The 26239-nt window shown below is 40.3% G+C and overlaps 1 protein-coding gene across 2 annotated transcripts in view; it reads right to left on the bottom strand.

The window, feature by feature from the left end:
* TRPM6 (transient receptor potential cation channel subfamily M member 6) overlaps positions 1–20337 on the bottom strand; it is a gene marked incomplete at its 5' end in the record, with an annotated part of 138349 nt that extends 118012 nt beyond the window's left edge. The window contains 2 exons of one of the 2 annotated variants that reach the window (XM_082657242.1): positions 623–702; positions 20275–20337. In XM_082657242.1, the coding sequence (XP_082513368.1) occupies positions 623–702; positions 20275–20307 (113 nt within the window). Of the gene's footprint in view, positions 1–622; positions 703–19686; positions 20023–20274 lie in introns of those variants that run through there. The other variant, XM_082657241.1, reaches the window with a different exon arrangement.
* Between the last annotated feature and the right edge of the window lie 5902 nt (positions 20338–26239).

Below are 26239 nucleotides of genomic sequence, written 5' to 3'. Positions count from 1 at the left end.
AGAGTGGTCCCCCTAATTAAAATACTGCTCTCCTATTTTCCTTTCCTTTTAATTCTTTTCCCCCAGGGCAATGCTACCCAATCTTAATTTCATGGACCCGATTACCCTGGGGAATTTTCCATAGACCTCTCTTCCTCTATCTTTCACTGGCTGCTGTTTTGAACTTTGTTCTACAAGTAGAACTTCCAAAGGGTTGTCAAGAACTCAGAATAATCAAATGCAAATCATTCCATTCTGCTGCCCATTATCTGCTTAAGCAAAAAGCCTGCAGGAGGAAAAAATTAACTGTTTGCATAATCTGAGCATGGAGTCCTGAAATATCCCAGTTACTACATTCACAGACACTTGGGGATAAGGAAGTCACACTATTTTGAATATTCAATACTCAAAAGTTGTAAATTTTTTACCCAAACCCGGTGGAATGGATGTAGCACTAGATATTTCCCTGGTATCTATCCTCCCAGGAAGAGGAACAGGAACATCAAAGATAAAGCAGCAGAGTGAAATCTACCACAATATTAACAGTGGCTCCACAGGGCAAACAAGTCATATCTCCAAATTTCAGTAAACAGTCCTCCAAGTACTGCTGCTTTAAAAAGAAAAATGTAATTAAAAATTGTACCTGTGAGGGTCCTTTGAGCTGGGTATGATTTTGTTACATTCTCTCTTGTCGAACACTCCTTCAATCCAGGATTTCTGGGACTGAATAGAAAAATGTCATTATTTTCATAGTCTCATTAAATGAAAACACAGTATAACCACAGTAGTCCAGGTAGGCAAGATATACTTAAATATAATAGACCCTAATTAAAATGCCAAGACCAGCCCCAAACCCCTAAGCATTTATTAGGTTCTATTACAGACAACATAGACACAAATAAGCCAATGTGAACACAAAAATATTCACAAAGTTAATTGGTCCACAATCTCATTTTAAGTGAAAGATCCCTAAATGCACAAAACTCTACCAAGGAAGTAAAGATATAGCGGAAGCATTCTCTTAATTCTGCCAAAAGTCACTTTTAAATCTTGTACCATAACCCTACAGAGTGAATATTAAGCTCTCAAACTTCAGAATTCTCACTTATAAAGTCCCACTTTGGCTAAGATTTGACAGGAAGCTGGAAAAAGTGTCAGAGGAGAGATGTAACCTCAGCAAGATTCTGTAAAAGAGTTCAATCTAAAACAAATCTGGAGGATATGTAATGGAGAATATCACACGTGTGCCCTCAGAAGGGAACTAACCGAGAAACTGATTTCCCATAAATGCCTGATTCACAGAAGACGAGACTTATTTCCTGACCAATAACCATATGCCAAGAATCTCTCCCCATCCTCAAGACAATGAATTTACTGCTTAGACACTGGCTGGACGTCTCCCTCTTTGCACTCCCTGCCCCAAACTCTCAACAGACTCGCCTGTAGCTTGCTACAGCATGCATTTCCCAAATTCAATTCCTCTGCTATTCCTGAATAAACTCAATTTCTGATCATTCAGGCTTGCCTCAGTTTACCTCTTTATTTAGGTTGACAATTTGATACACATTGTATAAGCATGGCTTACCATTGGCTGAATTTCAAAATATCTGAATTCATTCAACAAATATTTTGAAATAGGCCTCCATATGGCATGCTGGGAATTCTATGGCAAATAAGACAAAGTTCTTACTCTGAAGGAACTTAGAATAAAAAGAAGGAAACGGATAACAAGCTGGTATCATTAAACTTCATGTGTAACATTTACCTATTAAAAATGGCTCCGGGGGCTTCCCTGGTGGCGCAGTGGTTAAGAGTCCGCCTGCCGATGCAGGGGACACAGGTTCGTGCCCCGGTCCGGGAAGGTCCCACATGCCGCGGAGCCGCTGGGCCCGTGAGCCATGGCCGCTGAGCCTGCGCGTCCGAAGCCTGTGCTCCGCAACGGGAGAGGCCACAACAGCGAGAGGCCCGCGTACCGCAAAAAAAAAAAAAAAAAAAAAAGGCTCCAGGGACTTCCATGGTGGTCCATTGGGTAAGACTCCACACTCACAATGCAGGGCGCCCAGGTTCAATCCCTGGTTAGGGAACCTGATCCTGCATGTGTGCTGCAACTAAGAGTCCGCATGCCACAACTGAGTCCACATGCTGCAATTAAGACCCGGTGCAGCCATAATTAATTAATTAATTTTAAAAAACGAGCTCCAAAAAGGGTCCCTAATTTAGCAGCCTATGTATACAAATTAAGCAAGCTATGCTCAACCACTCCCTTCTTTTAAAAGGCTAGACAGCTGAATCTAGTAGAATGATGTGGGCAAATTACTTTCTTCAGGCCTGTTTTCCCATCTATTAAAAAGGAGATAATAACAGTAACACCTACTGTTGGGCTACTGAAAGGAATTAAGGCTTAGATTTCTCCCTGGGACTTACTCGGGCTCAGTAAAGCTTAGTTATTATTATTGGTAATATCAAAGGTAAAAATTAGCTTTTTGGTTGGTAGCATGGGAACTTAACTTTGATGTATTTTTTTCATAGAAAAATACTTCCTGACCTCCAATTCTCCCTCCTATGACCTCTCATATTTCAAACGAATGACTTTTATGGGTCCATTTTCCCTCACTAGACTCCAGCTCCTACAGGCCCCATGCCAGTCATTTCTGTTGCCCCAGGGCCCAAACCAATGATTGTTGAATGAGCAACAAAATGAACACACTTAAAATAGAACTTCAAGAATCCATGTATACAATTTTCTCTCCAAGGGTGTAAACAGGAAACCTGTGCCATAACAAGAACATGGAAACATTCCTCCTGCAACTCCCATATCTTATCTCAAAACTACAGGAAAAGAAAAGCAGGCTTAATTTGCAAGTGTTTCAAACAATTCTTTAATTTAGAACTTTACTTTTTCCCCCTACCTCATAACAGTAGCCTTTGCAATATACTCTTCAGCACATATGGAAGAGGTCCCCCCATGTTCAGTTCAACAGAGAACTATTAGGAACCATATGTTTGTTAGTTCTGATTCAATAGCCCAAATCTATTGAGACCAAATACTCAACATGTGTTTGCCACTTGGAGCAGCACATTGTCATTGACGGCAGAGAATATGTCATTTCTGCAACTATCATGACAGTCTTTAGAGACTGGGTGTTTTTTATATACTGGGGCAGGAGAGTTGTGTTTTAACTGTGGTTGTTATTTGGGGAAGGGAAAGGCAGAGGATAAAGAAGGGAAATAGTGTTGGTCTCAGGTTGTGTTGGCACAAATAGTTTGCCTTACCCTAAAATATAATCAGATTTTACATACAAGCCCAGCGCTGGGGAATAGCAAAGAAATGTCCAAAGACTAATCCTCTAATGGTAGCTATACATGAATTAATTCCTGATGTCACTGAAAGTATTTCTACACTGGGGCTTTTTAGGGTTTCCAGATAACAGATTCTTTCTCAGGGGAATCTCTGAGAAGGAATAGTCTTACAGGTATTCCTTGATTTAAAAAAAAATCCTTCTAAATGTACATGGATTTTTTTTTAAACATCCAGGGGACTGTGTGATTGGGGGTTGAAGGGCACACAGCTAACAAGTAATTTATTTTCTTTTTAAAAACTTTTCCATACTTAAAAAAATCTAACATTTAAAAAATACTTTTCCAGGTGAAACTACTTCCTTTTTATAGCCCCCACTCTAATATACATCACAGCACTCACAATGCTTAACTGCACCTATTCAGTTGTTTTTTCCTTAACATTATTGTAATCTACTTCAAGATAAGCATTAGTTTATTTATCATGGAATCTATAGCATGCAGGGAAGCACCAGAATGGATCAAATAGAGAAAATATTTTCAGACTCCAGACTGACATTTTTTATTTTCTCTACACAGTCCCTCCCTTGGAGCAAGGACCTCTTCAAACTGAGTGCCAGGCAGATGGATTTCCACAGTGCACGATCTGTTGGCTGGGGAAACTCATCAGTGCAAAGCCAGCCCGTATACTTTGAAGACTCAGCTCAGGGTCTCCTACAGGGTTTTGTCCACAATCTGAGGGATACCTTGGGGGACTCACTTGATCCAAGATTAAGAGTCTCAGGCAAAGGGCATCCAAACCTAAAATAATCCAAACCCAAGGATCTGGCTCGCCAACACTGCCACAAGTTGACCTCACTGGTTTTCCGGTAAATAATCTTTCCAGAAGGCAGCATTTAGGAGTACTTCATAAAGAACACAAAATAACCTTACGTGTTTTCTTCTCTTTGGGTAGTTAGAGGGCACTATTTGCTGGTAATGATTTCTTTTTTCTTTTTTCTTTTCTTTTGTAACATCTTTAATAGAATGTTAACTAAATAACTCACAATTCCCTAAAATGCCACTTCTCCTGTTTAGGTGAGAAATTTATATGAAATTTTCATATACTGCCTTGTTGAGCAAAAGCATTTAGAACTTCAGAATGACTGTTTAGATTATATAAACTCATGAGTACATGAGTAAAACATTTATGAATTCTCCACAGAGTCTAATGGGGAATTAGAAGAACTCAACAGTGACCTACTTAGTAGAGCATATCATAAAAGTTCAAACTAAAATACCATACCCCATCCCTCCACTCCCCAGATTGGTGAAAGCCCTCTTTATGTTAGTCCAAGATCACAATTTCAAATGGCAATGAGAAGACATCCTTTCCTCTGTCACACATGCTTCAGCCTTATTCAGTATCCTAGGGAATTAAACTTGCAAACAAGATGTTTATAATTTCAGATCATGTGAAATCATTTTGATAAGAAGGGAAAAGGAAATGGGAGGTTTCCCTTTTGGGTGTTCTTTACAACTGCCCGTGGAAAGTGAAATACAGAGTTTAACTGAATGCTGGGCCTATTTGTTGTATAACCACTCTAATCTATTAAGGTTTCCAAGTTAGATATACTCAATTTCCAATTTCCACCCAGCAAAATATCCACAAATATGTTATCCAAGTACACAGATGGTCTTCATTTATGCTACAAATATCTTGTTAAATTATCCAAAACTTTACTAGGACTACATCCAAGTGAACTACATAGTCTAAAAAACATCTTCTTGGAGTGAAGCTTCACTATTAGTGGAGCTATACTCAAATAACTGACTTTTAGAAAACCCACCATCCTCTGAGACAATAAAGCCTTTATTAGGAATTACAGGTTAAAGGCAATTTCATTTATGTCATCCATAGTAAGCTTTATTTGTACAATGAAGATTTCTTGTTTCATTTTCTAAGTGTAACACGGCAGAAAGAACAATGCTTCTTGAAATTCCATGCAGACACATACCACATATTTAACTTGGACAAATTCAAAATCTTTGCTAAAAGACTGAGAGAGGGCTTATCATATTGAATGAAGTCAGTCAGACAAAGACAAATATTATATGATATCACTTATATGGAGAATCTAAAAAAGATACAAATGAATTTTTTTACAAAATATAAATAGACTAACAGACATAGAAAACAAACTTATGGTTACCAAAGGGGATAGCGGGGGTTGGGGGGAGGTGGGAGGGATAAATTAGGAGTTTGGGATTAACAGACACACACTACTATATATAAAATAGGTAAATAACAAGGACCTACTATATAGCACAGGGAACTGTACTCAATATCTTGTAATAATCTATAATGGAAAAGAATCTGAAAAAGAATACATGCATATATATGTGTGTGTGTGTGTGTGTGTATAGCTGAATCACTTTGCTGTACACTTGAAACTAATACAGCATTGTAAACCAACTATACTTCAATTTTTAAAAAGTGGAAAATAAAAAAAGAATGAAAGAGGACTAGAAGAAAAAGGTGAGAAGAAGATATAAAATGTTGAAGTATGGACAATATCAATGCCATTCCACATTCAGGAGTATACTATGCCCAAGAGCAGCAGTTCTCAAACTTTTGGGGTTTAGGACTCCTTCACAGTCATTAAATTTACCAAGGACCTCCAGAAAGCTTTCACTTATAGAGTATAGCTACCAATATTTATGTATTCAAAATTAGAACTGGGACTTTTTAAAGTATTTACCCATTAGTTAATTTAAAAATAATTATGGCAAACCTATTACATGTTAAAATAAATAAAATATTTTTCGCGAAAAATATTTTTAAAAGGTTTATGAGAAGAGCATTGTATTTTTGTCTGGCTTAAGACAGCTGGATTCTCATATCTGCTTCTGCATTCAATCTGTTACAAAGTGTTTTTGGTTGAAGTATATAAAAAGAATTGGCCTCACACAGACATGGAGTTGGAAAAAGAAAATAGTATTTTAATAGCCTTTTTAGATATTATGGATTTGTCATGTAACATCAGGAAAACTCCACTGTATGCTCATGATAGAATGAGTAAAACAGGGAAATAATGTACCGTTATAAAAATAATTTGGGGGGACTTTCCTGGTGGCACAGTTGTTAAGAATCCGCCTGCCAGTGCAGGGGACACAGGTTCGATTCCTGGTCCCGGAAAATCCCACATGCCGCAGAGCAACTAAGCCCGTGCGCCACAGCTATGAGCCTGCACTCTATAGCCCGCAAGCCATAACTACTGAGCCCGCATTCCTAGAGTCTGTGCTCCTCAACAAGAGAAGCCACTGCAATGAGAAGCCCTCGCACGGCAACGAAGAGTAGCCCCCGCTCGCCCCAACTAGAGAAAGCCCATGCACAGCAACGAGGACCCAATGCAGCCAAAAAAAACCCAATAATAATAATTTGGGGACTTCCCTGGTGGTCCAGTGGGTAAGTCTCCACACTCCCAACGCAGGGGGCCTGGGTTTGATCCCTGGTTGGGGAACTAGATCCCGCATACATGCCGCAACTAAGAGTCCACGTGCTGCAACTGAGTCTGCGTGACACTACTAAGAAGTGTGCATGCTGCAATGTAGATCCTGCCTGCCACAACTAAGACCCGGCACAGCCATAAATAAATAAATAAATAAATATTTTTAAAAAAGTAATAATTTTGATTTTGAGGACCTTTGAAAGGGTCTCAAAGATCCCAAGGAGTCCCCAGGGATACCACACATGAAAGACCACTGCCCCAAAGTGACTTCATAGGCAATAGGGTTGAGTGTGAGTGAGAGACAGGACCTACTGTTTCCTGGTTGGTCTCAGGTCCCACATGCATGCCTTAAGTCTGCCCATCTCATCGCAATGATTGCACTGTAGTATTTCAACATCCCTTATTTAATCTGGTGCTCAACTGAAGAAAGTTCCAACATAGAGAAAAAGCAACTAGAGACCAAATCTTCACGTACTTCTCTTTCTAAGCAATGTAAGGGACTTTTGAAGGATAATTTTGACTGCATTCATTTTGAACTTAACAGCTGAGTTTAGTACCTACCACATCCTTCCTCCCAAAGATGTCATTGAAGCATGATGAGTGTGGTTATCAGCCCTCCAGAACCCATAGGCAGCATATATTATATCAGTTTACCCACTCTTCCTTTAAAATATTGATACCGCTAAGAATAATAGCTTCATTCATTCATTCCTTCAAAATACTTTGATGGGCATATCACATGGTTGTAATAAAAATAAATAAAATTGTGTCCCAAAGACCAACACCAAAAGAGAAGAAACTATGTTTACTAATAGATACCAAGTATGGCACAAAAGCAAGCTGTGGGACTCCTTGGAAGTGGAAATCCCTTCTGTCCGCCAGTATCTGGGGAGTCTTCATGGAGGACACAAAACTCAGGAAAGTCCTTGAAAGATGACAAAGGTTTTGAAAGGTGGTTGATGAACTTCGGTGGTGGTTAGAAATGCAGAGATTTAGGCCTGGGGGAGAATCCAGAGGACAACAATGTTAAGGTATGGCAAAAGCCACAGAGTCACTGGGGAGCAGAGAACAGAGAAGATAAAAGAGCCAGGAACCTCTGGGAGCATCTAAGCATAGCGTGTAGAAGGGTTCAGGGAATGAAAACAGAGTTACGAATCAGGATGGTAACATGATACCTGAAGTTAAGAAGGGAGAAAGTTTTTCTCTTTAATAAAAATGTTTGCATTATTTCAAAAATAGGTAGTTTCAAAGAAAAACTGAGAAGTGTTTAATATTGAAAACAAAGTAAGGAGGACAATTTTTTGTCCATGACAAACAAATAGATTGAGAGAGAGTCAGGAAATAGGTTGTAAAACAGAGAAGAAAGCTAGTGTAAGATATCCTTGGGAGAAAGAAATAAAAACAGCCACTAGACCAACAAAGTAAAGCAAAAGCCAACGTTAACGCAGACTTTCATATATGCCAAGGGCTGGGCTAAATGCTTTATGGGCTAGCTAAAGTAATACTCACAACTGTGAGATAAATACAGTGATTATCACCTCTACAGAGGAGGAGCAGTTTCTATCAAATACCAGCACCAGCATTCTTTTACACTATGTTTAATAGGCAACGTTGAAAGAAAGTTTATCTTATGTTAAGAAAGTTTGAACCTTGTATGTAGATAAAAGAGAGTGAAAATGCAAGAGAGAATAAAAATGACTTGAGACTTTGGCGGTGGCGGTGGGGGGCGGGGAGCAGGGGAAAAAAATGGTATGAATAACCAAGGAGGAAGGCTCAGCCTTGAAGAAAATGCTTCCTCTTCTGACAGACGCAAGGAGTGGAGTGGCAAACTTTCCCTTCTTGGTAATTTTGCCCCAGACCCTATAATCAATGTTCTATAGAAAGTCATAGACCATTTAGCTCAGACGGCTGCAAATCTCAGCATTCTCCTTTGCTCATCTTAACCAGAGAGAAAGGAAGGCAGGAGATACACGTGCAGTCACAGTGCCCCTTTCTATTACCAGCTCTCTACAGTACAACATCAGTACAGTACAGTATGTATTCTGTGAACCACAAAGCATATGAAATGCTCTCTCAGTAGAGGATCCACCCAACTTAAAAGATAGACGGGGAACACCAATAGTATCCCACTGATCACCCTATGGAGAAACTGCCACACAATATTCCAGGAATGTCCCTCATATACTAACCAAAAATGTGTGCCCCAGGTTATGGGGGTCTGCAGACAACTAAACTGAGGCAATAGGAATTTAGAATAAAAAATAAGAGTAGGGCTTCCCTGGTGGCGCAGTGGTTGAGAGTCCGCCTGCCGATGCAGGGAACACGGGTTCGTGCCCCGGTCCGGGAAGATCCCACATGCCGCGGAGCGGCTGGGCCCGTGAACCATGGCCGCTGAGCCTGCGCGTCCAGAGCCTGTGCTCCGCAACGGGAGACGCCACAACAGTGACAGGCCCGCGTACCGCAAAATAAATAAATAAATAAATAAGAGTAAATGTAATTGGAGATTAATGGGCAGTCAGGGCAAGGTATAATGAAAGGAAAGGAAGTGGGGAGCAAAAGCAAGGTGAGTGTGTTTTCTTCTCTAGTCTGTAAGAAATCTCTATCAGCAAACTGGAGAAATACTGTTCTTCCTGGGTAATTCACCCCAGGGGTTGTTAAAATAATTTCCAGCCGTCCAGTTGTGCGGATGTAAATTTTCATGAGCATTCCTTTAGCTACATTTAGGTAGCTAAATGTACTTCCATTAAAAAAATTAATTATAATTACTTTAGGTAAACATTTTACAACTGTGTGCCTAATTGCTACATAGCAAAAAACAAACAAAACATATTTGCTATAATGTTATAATTGTTAAAATGCCGCTCTTAGTTCTTTTACTCTAAGCCTGTACTCTATCATTCATGGAACATGTAAGCCAGGCCCCATTAACTTTTTCTTAACAGGGAATTTTGCAAAGTATAAAAGCCACCAGTACAACAGATAAGAAAGAAGAAAATGTTTTCTGCTCATACAGGCACATGGAAGTATTATGACTCTATAGAACAGATAAACTATCCATTGTTTCCCTAAATATATTAAATCAAGGATCATCTTTGAGGATATCACACACTTGTTTCCACAGGATGCAATTTTGATAAATTCCTTTCCAAGAGTTTTCTACCAGTTATCAACTAAGAATATTCCCTCCCCTAAATCTTATATCTTAATATAAGATTTTTGCCTTCATCTTTAGGATTTTTTAAAAAATATCTTTGAGATGTTTAACTTAATTTAAAAGATAGAAATCATAAAGATTTTTATCTTAATTTAAGCTGAGAGATTTAGGGTAGGGTACTAATCAGGTTGGTTTTTTTCTTTGTCTCAAAAAAAAAAAAAAAAAAATCACATCCAGAACAAAAAATTCCCCTAAAATTCAAGGAGGAAAAAGATGTTTTAATGGAATGAGGGTAGTCCAGTAAGTTGAGAATCAGAAGTCTGTCAGTGGGGTACCAAGAATTCTGTAACAGTTGTTGGCAGATATGAAATCTCATTTGCTAGGAAAAGATTTCCCAACTTCTGTTTCTGGCTGTTATACTTGATTTTCAAAGTGCCAGTGTTGTTGTTTAGAAACTGACTGTACTTTTGATGCAATTCAGGAAGGAAAAGGGAACATAGCTACTGCACAATGCCTTTCTCTAAGTCATTGAGAAGCCAAACTACACAACAGGTTTTCATTTTCACTGGGTTTTGATTATTAAGACATTTCTTCTGCATTTAATTTCTTCTGCTATTTTAAGATGAGAAGAAATATACTCTATCCATAAGGAAGAGACCTTGAAATGACCTAAAAAGGCAATTCTAAGAGAGTGATTAAACAAAAGAAAAGCAGCTTTTTTCTTTAAAGAATGTGTTGCTCAAATGCTCACCTATTTTGTGATTGATTGTATTATAAAGAAGAATGTTCTACCTTAGTCACCTCCAGCTGCAAACTGAGGAAGACTCTCTCCCTTAACCAAACGTGAGTCAGGCTCTTTCTGACTTGAGTCCTCTTTCTAACTAGGCCCCAAACTTGGGCTCTGTCCTTGGCCCACTTAGTCCATTTTTATCAAGAATTCTGCTGAGTTAATTCAGCAAAAATCTCCCACGCTTGCTATCTGATCACTCTACTCTGGCCCACCTTCAGCAAGAATCCTGTTGAGTTGGTTTAGCAAGAATCCCCCTAGCCTTGATGTTTCCTCTTGACCCTTCTCCATCCACTGACCCCATCTTGCTCCTTGGCAATAAATCTCCACTTTCCTCATATTTGGAGTTGAGCCTGATCTCTCTTCCCTCCTGCAAAACCCACATTGCAGTCATTTTTTCTTGACTGGTCTTCCTTGCTATCTTTAACAATGTCATGAAAAAATTTTCTTTAACAAAATCCACACGACACACACACACACACACACACACACACACGAATCATTATCTGTGAGTCAGAGAATAAAACTGACAAAATATTGGGATTCCAATAATTCTCAGAAACTCTCTCCTGGCCTGAACCTTACAGAGCTCTTCTCTTCATTTAAACTGAAATGAAAGACTCTGACATCAAGGAGACCCCACAGAGAAGGGCCTCAGAGGTCCTGCTCTGGGTAAATGGCTCCTTTTCCTTCATCTATCACCCTGCTTTTCACACTCAGTATTTGCTGAACCCAAACACCAGCCAGCAAGATGCACTTTCCATCTGAAATGTCTCCACTAAAAGAGTTGTTTCTCAAAATGTGGTTTCTCTTTCAAAGGTAGTGGCTGTAAGGGACTTCCCTAGCGGTCCAGTGGTTAAGACTCCACACTTCCAATGCAGGAGATGTAGGTTCGATCCCTGGAGAGGGAACTAAGATCCCACAGGCCATGCGGTGTGGCCAAAAAAAAAAAAAAAAAAGGTAGCATCTGTAAGCAGCTCAAGAAACCAAAACATGAGCCGGAAAGGCTTGCCTTTATTTCATCCAAGAACAAAGATCCAATCCGCAAAGACTTATGTCAATTCACTGACTCCCTCCTAGTTTGTCTTTCTTAAGACTGTCTTAGGGAATTCCCTGGCAGTCCAGTGGTTAAGACTCCACACTCTCACTGCCCCGAGAGGACCTGGGTTCAATCCCTGGTCGAGGAACTAAGATCCTGCAAGCCGAGCGGCATGGCCAAAAAAAAAAAAAAAAAAGACTGCCCTAAAGACTCTAGCTAATACTATAAAGCGTTTAAATCTTAAGACTTTGAACCCTCTTTGTTTTAATCCAACAATATCTACTCACTTGACCTGATCACAGAGCAAAACTGCCTACTTGGAACCTGAGTTTCTCTAGGCCAGATAAGGACAAAGATTGGGGGGTTTGTTTTTTGTTTGTTTTAAATCACTTTAAAGCAGACACTAACAGTGGTGACAAAGGTTAGACAGGATTAACTGATCCAGGCTAAGGATCTCTAAAGTACCCTCTGGACTTAAATCCTTCTGGAAGGAAAATTCTCTTTCCTAAGATTACAGATTCATTTTACAAAAAAACTCTTGGCTCTTTCAAAGATCAGTAGAGGAAAACTGTTTTTTCCAGAAAGATGAAAGCTGTTTTCATATGCAAAGACCAACCTGCTCCACTATAAGCTAATAACCTGTTCTGTTCTATAAGATAATATAACTAGTGGGTAGCTTAGTCAGGTGGGTTACTGTAACAGAATACCATTGGCTGGGTGGCTTATACCACAAACATTTATTTCTCAACGTTTTAGAGGCTGGAAGTCCAAGATCAGGGTGCCCTCATGGTTGAGTTCTGGTGAGAACCCTCTTCCTGGTTTACAAAGGCCACCTTCTTACTGTATCTCCACATAGCAGAGAGCACTCATCTCTCTTGTGTTTCTTCTTATAAGGACACTAATCCCATTCATGAGGGCTCCTCTCTCAAGACCTAATTACCTTCCAAAGGTTTCACCTCCAAATAACATCACATTGTAGATTGGAACTTCAACATATGAACTTTTGGAGGGCACAAACATTTAGTCTACAGTAGCAACTTAAGAATTCATTTAGCACTTTCTATGTACCCACCTGCCCAACGCAAAGCACATTGTTTATATTAACTCTGCCCAAGAGCATGTGGGAAGTAGGTGCAGTTATTATCTCCGTTTTACAAATGAGGACACGGAGTCAGAGAGGTTGGGTAATTTTCCCAAGAACACAACAGCTCATAAAAATAACACTAGGATTCAAACATAGGCAGTCAGATTCAAGTTCATGCCCTTAACAACTTCATTTCACCATCATTTACCCCCAGAATTTGCACCTGTATTAATCCTTGAAGCTGAATAGTGTTTTAGGGTTTACAAATCACATTCCTGAACATCTGATCCTCATACAAATCCCATGAGGTCCTTAATAGATAATAATGAGTGAAATCAAGTATATGAAGTGCCCAGAAAAATCTCCACTTTATACCACATCCTCTGTGGGTATCCTTAGACCCATAGAGAGATATCAAGAGGGTCAGGAATCCCTAGAAACTGTATAACAACTTTTGTGTGGATATGAAGATGGGCATTTCTCATAAGAAAATCTCAAGAGCTGGATCAAAAACAAGTGCCACACTAAGGGTCTGAATACACTCTTCTCCAAAGAAGGTATACAAATGACCAGTGAACACAGGAAAAGATTCTCAACATCACTAGTCATTAACCATTTAGATGCGAATCTAAGCCACAATGAGATACCTCTTCACACCTACTAGGATGGCTATAATCAAAAGTTCAGACAATACAAAGTATTGGCTAGGATGGGGAGAAACTGGAACTCTCATAGATTGCTGGTGGGAATTTAAATGGTGCAGCTGCTGTGGAAAACAGTCTGGAGGTCCCTCAAAAGGCTAAACATGGAATTACCATATGATCCAGCAAGTCCATTTCTAGGTGTCTACCCAAGAGAAATGAAAACATATGTCCACACAAAAACCTGTACACAAATGTTCATAGCAGTATAGACAAAGAAGCAAAAACAACAAAAATATCCATCAACTGATGAATGGACAAATAACATGTGAGGCACCCACACAATGGAATATTATTCAGCAATACAAAGGAATGAAGTACTGATACATGCTATGACACATACCAGTACTTGAAAATGTTATGCTAAGTGAAAGAAATCAGTCACAAAGGCATACGTATTGTATGAGTCTATTTATATAAAATGCCCAGAATAGGCAAATCTACAGAGGCAGAAAGTACATCAGTGGTTGCCTAGGGCTAGTGGAGATGGAGGGATTAGGGATTAACAGCTAAGGAGTGTGAGGGATGATGAGTATGTTCTAAAATTGACTGTGGTGAAGAATGCACAACTCTGTGAAGATAATAAAGTCATTAAATTGTATACTTTAAGTGTGTAAATTATATGATATGTGAATATATCTCAATAAATCCGCTAAAAAATTTTTAAGGAGGGAGTGGCACAGACAGAAAGAGAGAAAAGCCCCAAAATAAACCTATAAATAATTTGGGTTTAACCATAGTAGAAAACGAAATACAGATATACTTCTGCCCACAGGCAGAAAGCAGGCCACAAATGTGTTTTGTTCAGTCCATAAAGGTGTTTTCAAAAATCTTTGAAGCAACTAGTAAAATGTAAAAACCCAGGGGTTTCACATTCAAGAAAGAATCTATACATCTGCATTTTCCTCAACAAGGAAAGTTAAAAAAATAAAATTTAATTTAAAAATAAATAAATAACCAGAATCTGGCAATACTAGGCTTGCATTCCAACTTTGCAACAATCTGCTAAGGCCAAGGGTGGGCAGCCATTTTTAGACAGAGCTTACGCTGGCCAGTAAGCCTGAGTGCCCAGCAGGTCAGGTTTCCACTCTACTTTGAGTTTTTGAGTCGATTATCTATTGCTTTTATCAGATTGTCAAAGGAATCTCTAACTCAAAGCACATTCAGAGACCTTAGAAAGAAGTGGCAGGCAAATAGTGGCCATTTGCTTTATAGATAAGGAAACCGACCTAACTTGCCCGAGGCCAGAAGAGTGCCGCAATCAGCAGTAAAACTACTTTTTCTGACTCTTGGTTTCTTTCATTAGTCTTCTGGCCTCCCTGCTGATATTTCTAGAGACTCTACAATTACCATATCCTGTTCCTTTTTCGGCAGCAACTGAGGGAAATTAGTGAGAAAGGAAAGAACTTGCTAGGTATTCCAAAATGGCATATGATTTTCAGGCTCTTGATCTTCTAATCACAAACAAATTTTGCCTGGACTTAAATGTCTCTGGTTTGTGTGGGCAACCTGAGCCGCCCTCCTGGCCCATAGCCCAAGGAAGATAAAGAGAATGTTAAACTCTCAGGACAGGGAAAGACTCCCAAGAGTGTATATTCTCCAATGTTACCAGTAGCCCTGCTACAGAAAGCGCAAGTTCCTAATAAACAGGACTGGTTCTTCCCCTGGGCCAGGTGGTTTGCTCATGTCAAAAATGACTATTTACAAGAAGCTCCGAGTGCACAATAGGCTAAGTGAGGAGAGAACTTTGGTTGTTCATAGTCATTCACCCCACTGGGCTTTGAGTCTGCCTGGAAAGAAATTCCATATGATGCCCACATATGGCTGGGAGAGGTGGAAGAATAAAGAACAACCCAATTCACCAGGCTGATCTCTCCAATCAAAACTCAGCACATTTGCAATCCCGGGATATCTGACCCTTACCCGATCTTGGAGTGCTTCAAGATCCAGAGCCAGCAAATGGCAGAGGATCATTGCACATCAGGGCCAGGGCTGGAAAGCAAATGCCAGCTGGGAAAATGCAGGAAAACCAGGGCTAGGGAAGGTACCTGTCTGTGCCATGGAGTAAAAGTCGTCTTTTCCAATCAAAACAGACCAAAAGGTTCTTGCAAAGGCACGTGCTTACAAAGCCTGAGAAAGAATGAAACCTCTAAGGCAAACAAAATGACCACTTCTCACTGCTCCCAATTGTGTAACTCTGAAATAGTCTCAAAGTTTATCTGTGCTATAAACAACTTAGGAACCTTTTCCCCAGAGATATGGAAATGCCAACACTCGTGGAAAAAGGAAAAGCAGCATTGGGCTGCCCCCGACAAGGGGACATGCTAAAGGTTCTGGTGCCAAGTCCATCAGAAGAGTTTCCAGGGCAGTGCATTGTTGCCCACTCCCCAAGCCCTGGAAAAACCATGATTTCAGGCAAAAGCTGAACCCAGCTGAAAGCAGGTTCAATCATGAATTCAAAGTATAGGACATATCCCACTGTGGAATTTGTGTCAAATTTTTCTTATTTTTTTTAAATTGTGGTAAAATACACATCATGTACAATTTACTATCTTAGCCATTTTATAGTGTGCATTTTAGTATTACTAACTATATTTTTATTTTTGTGCAATCAATCTCCAGAACTTTTTCATCTTGCAAAAATGCAGCTTTACACCCATTAAACAACTTCTCATTTCCATGTCTGCTCAAGCTCTAGCAACCATCATTCTACTTCTTTCTGTGCATTGAACTACTTTAGACACCTCATATAAATAGAACAATTCAAGATCTGTCTTTTCATGACCAGCCATTTCATTTTGCATAATGTCCTCAAGGGTTATCCATGATGTTGCATGTAACAGGATTTCCTTCCTTTTTAAGGCTGAATAATATTCCATTGTATATATATATCACATTTGTTTATTCATAAAATCTATTTCTGTATCTCAGGGATATGATTCTGTTGCTCTGGTGGTACACAAGTTATAGAGTTCAATTTGTAATGGTCACGATTTTATACAGAGAAAGAGACAGACAGATAGACAGACTTGATTGAATGATGTTTGTACTCCAGGAGAGGAAAAACAAGCTAACTAAAGCTGCAGCTGAGCTCAATTCCATCATCTAGAACCATCTCACTATCCCTCTTTACCCTAAAAATAAAAGTTTTGTTAACTGTATATTCCCAGGTCCTGGGAACAGGACTTAGCATACAGTTGACACTCAGTAAATATTTGTTGGCTGAGTGAATCTAGAAGAGTGATTGCTCAGAAAATGCTATATGCTTGATCTTGATTGATCCAGCTCATCTGAACATATGAGCCAAGAAAGGATCAATATGTATTGACATGGAAAGATGTCCAAGAACTATTTTTAAAGGAATCAGGTTGCATATCAATAAACCGTATAATTCCCTTTATGCAAAAGCAAATGCACAAATCAAAACAATAAATACATACATATATAATAATATACCTAAATAATATGCTACAAACCCAATGGTTTGATTACCTCTGGATTGAAGGGCAATGAGGACAAAGGATAGAAAGGGAATTTTCTGTTTGAATTTCTGTTTGTAGTGTTTTAATTATTTACCAAAAGAACTTATCTTTGTATTGTTAGTGGAACTTTTTTAAGGAAAAAAAATCTGGAAGGATAATATGTCATAAGAATACATTGATTCATTCTCATGACATATAGCACAGGTAACTCTGCTCAATGTTATGTGGCAGCCTGGATGCAAGTGGAGTTTGGGGGAGAATGGATACATGTATATGTATGGCTGAGTCACTTTGCTGTGCACCTGAAACTATCACAACATTGTTAATAAGCTATACTCCAATATAAAATTAAAAAAAATTTTTTTAAAGAATATGTTGATTCAGTTTACCTTACATGTACCCTTTCTCAGAGACCTACTGGAGAATGTGCTCCACCAAAACAATGGGAAATAATCAAGAAAGAAGAAGACATGGGATATAAGAAACAGGATCCAGCATAAGAGAGAGGCAAAGGGAATCTCCAAAATGATGGTAAAAAGAGAAGTAACAGCTGTGTATCCAACATCAAGGGCTACCATTCTGGACAGGCAAAGCAGGTCAAAGAGCAGTATTCAACAAGATAAAATTGACTGAAATAGCTGTTGCACTGGAAGATCTTGAGAGAAGATTTAGACAACTGGCAAAAAACCTGTGGTTAAATTAGTGAAAGCTCCATAGAAAATTCTGCAAACACACACAGAAAGACAGCTCTGGGGGAAACAATAGTAAGGAAGGGAAAGTAATCATGTAGTACATAATCCGGTTCTTAATAGTGGATAGGAAGGCATAGTAATGTTGACTGAACTAAATATTGACCTAAATAAAAATTATGAGTTAGCTATATTCTGAAGATAGATGGAAAGAACAGGAAGGATGCATGTGAGTGGTAGGTGAAGGAACTCAAAAGAAAGCTAAATACTCATATTCCACTCTGGAAAGACAGTACATGATGACTAAACCTGAAAAATCAAGAGGGAGCAATATAAGCATTATTTAGAGACCCAAAGAAGTACCAACTAGCCAGAAGAGATGAACATGACTGCTCTTTCTGAAAAGAAGAAAATGGTAGAGGTTCTGCTGTTTTTAGTAATGAACCTTATGGAATTATTTGTCTCAGAACTATGTGTATATACAACTTCAGTCAAACTAAGAAGTAAAAAAGAGAAAAATCACAACTGAGACCCACATCACAATACCTTCTAACCATGCTTTTTTTTTTTTTTTTTAAACAGGAAAATAGTTGCTGTGTAGATTTCTGATGTGACACAAAGAAATAACAGTTACAGGTAGGATGGCCACTTTCAGTTCCAATACTGGAAGATTCTACCCAAAGTGTGAAGAGAATCATTCTGAAAATGGTTGGGCTTTCCAGCCTATACGGAAAACCCATGATAAAAAACCCAGGGTGAAAGAAAAAGAGGCAAGACATATTTCAGGTCCAATATTTACCAAATGCTTGAGTTTTGGCATAGAAGTCCTGCCAAAAAAACTTAGCTATGATAGAGAATTGTAAATGGGCAAGATAAGACCAAAATTTGTGGCAAATCATCAATATTCTGCCTGGGTCTTTCCCTCTCCTCTGGGGTACAGTCAACTCAACATGTTATTCACACCCTTGGCTATTAAAGCAAGTCTAATACTTTCTGAGGGTACTAATCCCCAATTTTGGCCCCAAAAAGTAGGTTCCCGCTGGGTTCCATCTCAAATGATTTTCAACTCCCCAACCCCGTGGTGGTGGTGGTGAGGGATACCTAAGAAACAGTCAGATTCTCACCAAACCCAGGTGTCAGGCCAGAGTATCTAATGCTTTATCAGTTATGGAAGAATCCAAAGCAAATGAAACACCAAAATTTGTACATAGGGAGAAAGAAATTGAAGAACTCAATTCCCACATTGGTAGTTAATAATGAACCACCCTCTCCCTAGGAAAAAATGCTCAAAATCCTGTGTGTGATATCCATATTCTTAGTGTTTTAAAGCACTTGCCTGGGTTCCAATCCTAACTCCGTTCTTCTCCCTCAGCTTCATTTTCCTGTTAACCGGTGGGGTGGGAGTGGGTGGGTGGTAATACTTAGATCTCATAGGATTATTGCCTGGATGAAATAATAACAACCAAACTTTTGCAATCCACTAAATATATTACGCGTTATTCTAAGCGCATTGCATATATAGCATCTCATTTAATGTTCAAATTATAACTATTACCCCATTTTCCAGATGAGGAAGACAAAGCACAGAGGTTCAGTAACTTGCTCAAGATCGTAGCTAGTGGTGGAGCAAAGAGGCTAATTCAGGTGAACTGGCTCCAAAGAAAGTACCAACAACCGGACTATGCCGAAATGCAAGAAATAAAATGTGCACCATAAATGGTACTTATTCACACACCACGTGTGCCAGTCCAAAAAATAGGTTAAGTGACAGGCAGTTTGAGGCTTGGCAGCCTTGCAAGAGACCAAGGCATGACCAGGGCCTCCACTCCTCTCCCTAACTCCCCAAGCTCCCCAGAACTTCCCATCGCGCTTGGGACTCAGGGCTTCGAGGCTGCGAGTCCTGGTAGCTGGAAGTAGAGGGTGGAGCGGAGGCGGGGGAGGCCGGGGGTAGTGGGGGAAGGTGGTTGGGACGCCGGCGTTTACCTTGACCTGCACTCTCATCGCTCCGGGAGTCCGGGGCGCTGCGCGCGGGGACGCGCAGAGGCGCAAATAGCGGGCTGGCACTTCTGCCGCCGCCACCGAGAGCCGCGACGACGTCCCGTCCCCTAGGTCTCCGCCGCCCAGATGTGGCCCTCTGCTCCGGACCGAGCCTTCTCTCCTACCCGCAGCCGACTCACGCCACGTCCGGTCTCTTCCGCCACCGACCCAGAGCGGAACCACAGAGCTGCCTCCTCTCCCGGGACGCGTCCCCACCGCCCTAAGCAGAATCCCCCGCCCCGTTAGGTTTCCGCTCGGATACCACCTCCGCGCTGGCCCCATTCCAGCTACGGCAACCGGGCTGTGGGGCGTGCCCTTAAGTAAGTGTCCTACGGTAGCCGAACCCTCAGATATGTTAATCAGACCCGCGTGGAGACCACAGGACTTGAGCGCAGGTATTTCGTAAATCCCAGCTATGCCAGATCCTAGTTAGATATCTTGTGGCTGGCCCCACCTAAAGCACCCAGGGCCCTGGGCTCAGATCCGGTAAACCGCCTAAGGCGCTTTGCCCCGCCGGCTGGTAGCCCACCATACCTGTAAGCGCTCCTCCGCAGAGCGAGCTGTCATCCTGGACTTGCAGGCCCGCCGCCAAAGCCTTGTCTGAGCTTCTGACTTATGGAGTCAGATTGGGGCTCCACCTCCGCACGCTGCCTTTTACAGCCCTACAGATTTGTCTTTTGGCCTCAGTTACCTCCCGTGTAGAAAGGAGGTGATTCCGACCTTACCTGGATCAAAGAGTAGAGGAAGGGTCAAATGCGATTTTCATCATCATCATCACACATGTATTTAATTGTACTGTTATTGTTGAGTCAGTGTGGTGCGGGGAGGACACAGGAGGTTTAACCTAACAACCAGCAGTTTACTAACTGGGAGTTACTAGGTGTTAGGTGACCTCTCTGGGCCTGGGTTTATCTACACAGCGGGAAGGATAGCAAATAAATCCCCTTTCCTCAGAGGCTATAGTGAAATCCATAAAATACAATCAAAAGCTTTGTGATTTCTGTTATTTTCGGTGGGCTGCTCTGGCTAGTCGGTCTTGATTAAGGCTGTGGTCAGTTACTACAGGTGAATCCCAGTATGCTGGCAGAGGTGATGCTCACTTATTACAAGTGTTGTAATTAACAATGCTAGCCATTCGTCCCTGATTTCAAATTAGGACCACCTGTCCTTTTAGTCCATTCTGGACTTCTGCCCAGTGAGCTCACATTTGCTGACACTTTTTTCAGCCTGATTTCTTTATGTGGTTTTCATTTTTCTTTGTTAGAAAACTTGAACATCTCATATATGTATTAACATTTTGTTGTTGTTTGTTTTTCTATTAATCCATTGAATCTCATTCTCCTTGACCCAGCTCCCTCAAAATGTTAATGATCTGTGAGCAGTTAACAGATTCAGAAGCCCCCCTAAGGCAAGTAAGCACCTCTTGATTGGTGTTTCTCCATACATCTCCCCTGTTAGGTCTGTCACAGCACTAGAGACTGGGAACTCTCAGAAATCTGCAGACCCACCAAGAAGACTAGACGTTTGGAACTCAAGATTCTTAGGAGTGTTGGTGCACTGTAATTACCATCTTCCAGTTTAAACTCTTTGGTAAATTTACATGTTAGGATGGTCATATATTCTTTTCAGATCAAGCTTCAAGGCAGAGAGTCTAAAATATCAGGACAATTCCAGGGCTTAAGGTATCTGGTGTGCTAGTTTGCAAGCTGCCTTTGGTTCCCAGGCTGTATCAGAAACACCTGAGGCATTTGTTAAACGTGCAGATTCCCTAGCCGCCCCCACCCCACCTAGACCATCTGTATCAGAATGTCTGGGGTGGGGCCCAGGAATCTGTATCTTTCACAGGCGTCTCACACAACTTGAAAGCTTGTGTAAAAAAATCTCCTGGCCATAAATATACCTTTGCCAAGCGGCTAGCAATGAAATTTAAATTTTAGGGTGTTCATTAGTAGTCTAGTGTGGTTTAATTCAAGTCAACAAATATTTCCTGAACACAGACTGTTTGTCAGGCATCCTGCTGGGTGCTGGGAAAACAAAGATGAATACGGCATTGTCCAGTCTGCAAGGAGTTCGAGTTTATAGAGGGAGGAGGGACAATCAAAAGTGAAACTGTACCTGGGGCACCATTGGTAAGACTCATCAACATAAACAGAAATTCTCACTTGTTTGCCCTCCCTGATCCCTTTCTCCCTCTTCCCATTCTTTTCTCCTATGTTTTCTTCTTTATCAGATCTTCATTTTTTACCCTGAACATTGTAAATGTTTTATTCCTGATCTAACGTGGTTTTAAGACACTACTCTAAAGTTATTTTAAAGTCAACCTAATGATTTCAAAATGGAGGGAAACAGCTGATTTTTCAGCAGAGAAAAATGGTATGAGAACATTTTTTTTATATGTGAAGATCTTTTTTGTTTGCTTTTGGTTTTTGCTGTGTTGCATGGCTTGCAGGGTCTTAGTTCCCCGACCAGGGATTGAACCCATGCCCTCACAGTGAAAGCACATAGTCTTAACCACTGTACCAGCAGGTAATTCCCTATATGTGAACATCTTGATGAGTCCCAGTTATCGGAGACTACTAAGGAATAGTTTCTAATATATGCACTCTTCTCCTAAAGAAAATCGTTAGAAGCTTGGATTTGGTTTTGGTTCATTTTCATTTATTTGGATAGGGCTGAGGGTTGTTGAGGGGAGTTGCACAGTAATACTTCCCAGCCTCTGTGGACAGCCCTGGGGGAGAAAACAGAGCAATAAATAACTCTATTTCTGGGACTTCCCTGGTGGTGCAGTGGTTAAGAATCCGCCTGCTAATGCAGAGGACATGGGTTCGAGCGCTGGTCTGGAAAGATCCCATATGCCGCAGAGCAACTAAGCCTGTGTGCCACAACTACTGAGCCTGCACTCTAGAGCCTGCGTGCTACAGCTACTGAAGCCCCCGCACCTAGAGCCCGTGCTCCACAACAAGAGAAGCCATTGCAATGAGAATCCCATGCACCACAACAAAGAGTAGCCCCCACTCGCCGCACTCGCTGCAACTAGAGAAAGCCCACTTGCAGCAACGAAAACCCAATGCAGCCAAAAATAAATAAAATTAAAAAAAAGAAATTACTAACTGCATAAAAAAAAACAGAAAAAATAACTCTATTTCTTTGCACCAAGAAGAAAGAGTACCATGGGAAACTCTTGCCCAATGCATCATGGTATATTATTATCTCGTGTTCATGGTTTTCACTGTGGGTGGCCACCACAACTTTCAGAAGCATAAAGGAAACAAAATAAATGCAGTGGCATTCTAAAGTAGGTAATGGAAAGGATGATAAACATAGAGGGCATTCCACAAGTGGGGGAAGTTTAAAGTTATGGGTTATTAATTTAAGATAAAGGTATACTGCCAGTAAGGAGGGATGAAATCCAGCCCTCCGATCCATTCCTGTGTGACTATTTCTGTTTTCAGACCTTCCCATTCAAACCCAAGGTATTGAGTTTGAATTCCATCCATTCATTCTCCTAAACTGCTACAAATCAAATTTCGTTTTGAAAGGTAGCAATATATTTCCTTATGCCTACTGAATAAATGTTTTTCTAATTCAGTGCTTCTATGGGAGTATGCTCCCAATTTGCAATGAAAATGGATCATTTATCCTGTCACATAAGCAAAGATTAAAATACTCATGGGTTGGCAAGGGGAGAAATAGGAACCCTCAAATACTTTTGGTAAGAGTTTAAAATGATATCCTTTTTGAAGACATTTTAGCCATCTGGATTCAAGGCATAACCTTTCCCATCACAATTCCAGTCCTAGAACTTCATACTTCAGAGATACACTAAGATATATATATATATAAGGATATACCTAGTAGCACCCTTTGTAATAAAGAAAGATTGCCAATAATCCAAACAGCCATTAATTAGCAGGTGCTTAAATAAATAAACTGTGGTGTGTGCATACCATAAAACACCATGCAGCTTTTAAAAGAATGAGTTAGATCTAAATGTACAGATATGGAAAAGGAAAATAGCAACTAGTAAAAGTAAGTATGATTCTATTTTTTTTAATTTATATGTGTAAGTTGGATTATTCACAGGAAAGTACTAGAAGAATATATGCCAAACTGTTAACAAGAGAAGACATACTTATACTAAAAAACTATTTGTTGCTTATCTGAAATTCAAATTTAACTGGGAGTTTTATCACACAAGATTGTTACACAAGCCTATGCTGATGGCTTCAGGTAGCTATGGGTGCTGTTTGAAAGTGTGTATTACGAACATTGACACCAATCCTAGCCTCCTTTAGAACTGTGTCTTCACATGCAACTTTGAATGATTCTTAAAGAGAGGAAAGGAGGAAGATGAAGACTGACTGTAACAAAAATGCCAGGCACGCTGATAGATGGCATCATTTGAAGCTTCCTGAAAACAAGCACAGCAGATACTATAACTGGTTTACTGACCCTCTCATCCCAGCAGCATATCTCTTTGCAAGGTGATTTTGCAATAACCTCCCATGTAGAGGCCCAGTCTCTTCTTCACACCATTAATCTGAGCTGGACTTCTGGCCAGTAAAATGTGGCCAAAGTGAACATGGTTCAAGTTCCTGAGCATAGGACTCTAGTGGCCCTGCAGCTTCAGCCTTCACCCTGTTGTAACGCTGCCCTGAGAACACCATCCTGGAAGAAAGACCACTTGGAGAGACCAGCCAACCCTCAGAATCATGAGAAATAATGAACTGATGGTATTTTAAGCCACTAAATTTGGTGGTTACGTGTTGTGCCGCAATAGATAACTCAGTTTCTTTCCTCATTGTTTTCCTCATTTTTTTCTGCACGAAATCTCTGTGAGGTTTCACTGAAGGTCAGAAATCTTCGTCGCGAATATCACCAGTCTCACAGCTACATGTAAAAGAATGAAATTAGAACACTCCCTAACACCATACACAAAAATAAACTCAAAATGGATTAAAGACCTAAATGTAAGGCCAGACCCTATAAAACTCTTAGAGGAAAACACAGGCAGAACACTCTATGACATACATCACAGCAAGATCCTTTTTGACCCACCTCCTAGAGAAATGGAAATAAAAACAAAAATAAACAAATGGGACCTAATGAAACTTAAAAGCTTTTGCACAGCAAAGGAAACCATAAACAAGACGAAAAGACAACCCTCAGAATGGGAGAACATTTTTGCAAATGAAGCAACTGACAAAGGATTAATCTCCAAAATTTACAGGGAGCTCATGCAGCTCAAGATCAAAAAAACAAACCACTCAAGCCAAAAATGGGCAGAACACCTAAATAGACATTTCTCCAGAGAAGATATACAGATTGCCAACAAGCACATGAAAGGATGCTCAACATCACTAATCACTAGAGAAATGCAAATCAGAACTACAATGAGGTATCACCTCACACCAGTCAGAATGGCCATCATCAAAAAATCTGCAAACAACAAATGCCAGAGAGGGTGTGGAGAAAAGGGAACCCTCTTGCACTGTTGGTGGGAATATAAATTGATACAGCCACTATGGAGAACAGTATGGAGTTTCCTTAAAAAGCTAAAAACAGAACTACCATATGACCCAGCAATCCCACTACTGGACACATACCCTGAGAAAACCATAATTCAAAAAGAGTCATGTAACACAATGTTCATAGCAGGTCTTTTTACAATAGCCAGGACATGGAAGCAACCTAAGTGTCCATCAACAGATGAATGGATAAAGAAGATGTGGCACATATATACAATGGAATATTACTCAGCCATAAAAAGAAACAAAATTGAATTATTTGTAGTGAGGTGGATGGACCTAGAGTCTGTCATACAGAGTGAAGTAAGTCAGAAAGAGAAAAACAAATACTGTATGCTAACACGTATATATGGAACCCCCCCCCCAAAAAAATGGTTCCGAAGAACCTAGGGGCAGGACAGGAACAAAGACGCAGACGTAGAGAATGGACTTGAAGACACGGGGAGGGGGAAGGGTAAGCTGAGATGAAGTGAGAGAGTGGCATGGACATATATACACTATCAAATGTAAAATAGATAGCTAGTGGGAAGCAGCCGCACAGCACAGGGAGATCAGCTCGGTAGAGGAGTGGGAATAGGGAGGGTGGGAGGGAGATGCAAGAGGGAGGCAATATGGGGATGTATGTATATGTATAGCTGATTCACTTTGTTATAAAGCAGAAACTAACACACCATTGTAAAGCAATTATACTCAAATAAAGATGTTAAGAATATATATATATCACCAGTCTCACAGCTAATTAGGTGTGAAGCCAACAAAAATTTGAAAACAGATGTGTGTGGCTGTAAAAGTCCATTGTTTTCTGTACTCACACCTTGAACATAATGAGCATTCATTAAAAATTTCGTTGGATGACTGTCTGAATCAGAACTTTTTTGTTTTCGTTTTCGTTTTATTAATTATTTATTTGGCTGTGTCGGGTCTTAGTTGTGGCACGCTGGATCTTTGTTGCCTCATGCCAGCTCTTTTAG

Source organism: Grampus griseus (assembly GCF_964374135.1).
Source record: "Grampus griseus genome assembly, chromosome: 6".
In the NCBI taxonomy this organism is placed as follows: Eukaryota; Metazoa; Chordata; class Mammalia; order Artiodactyla; family Delphinidae; genus Grampus; species Grampus griseus.
This window is presented reverse-complemented; position numbering and strand designations above follow the sequence as displayed.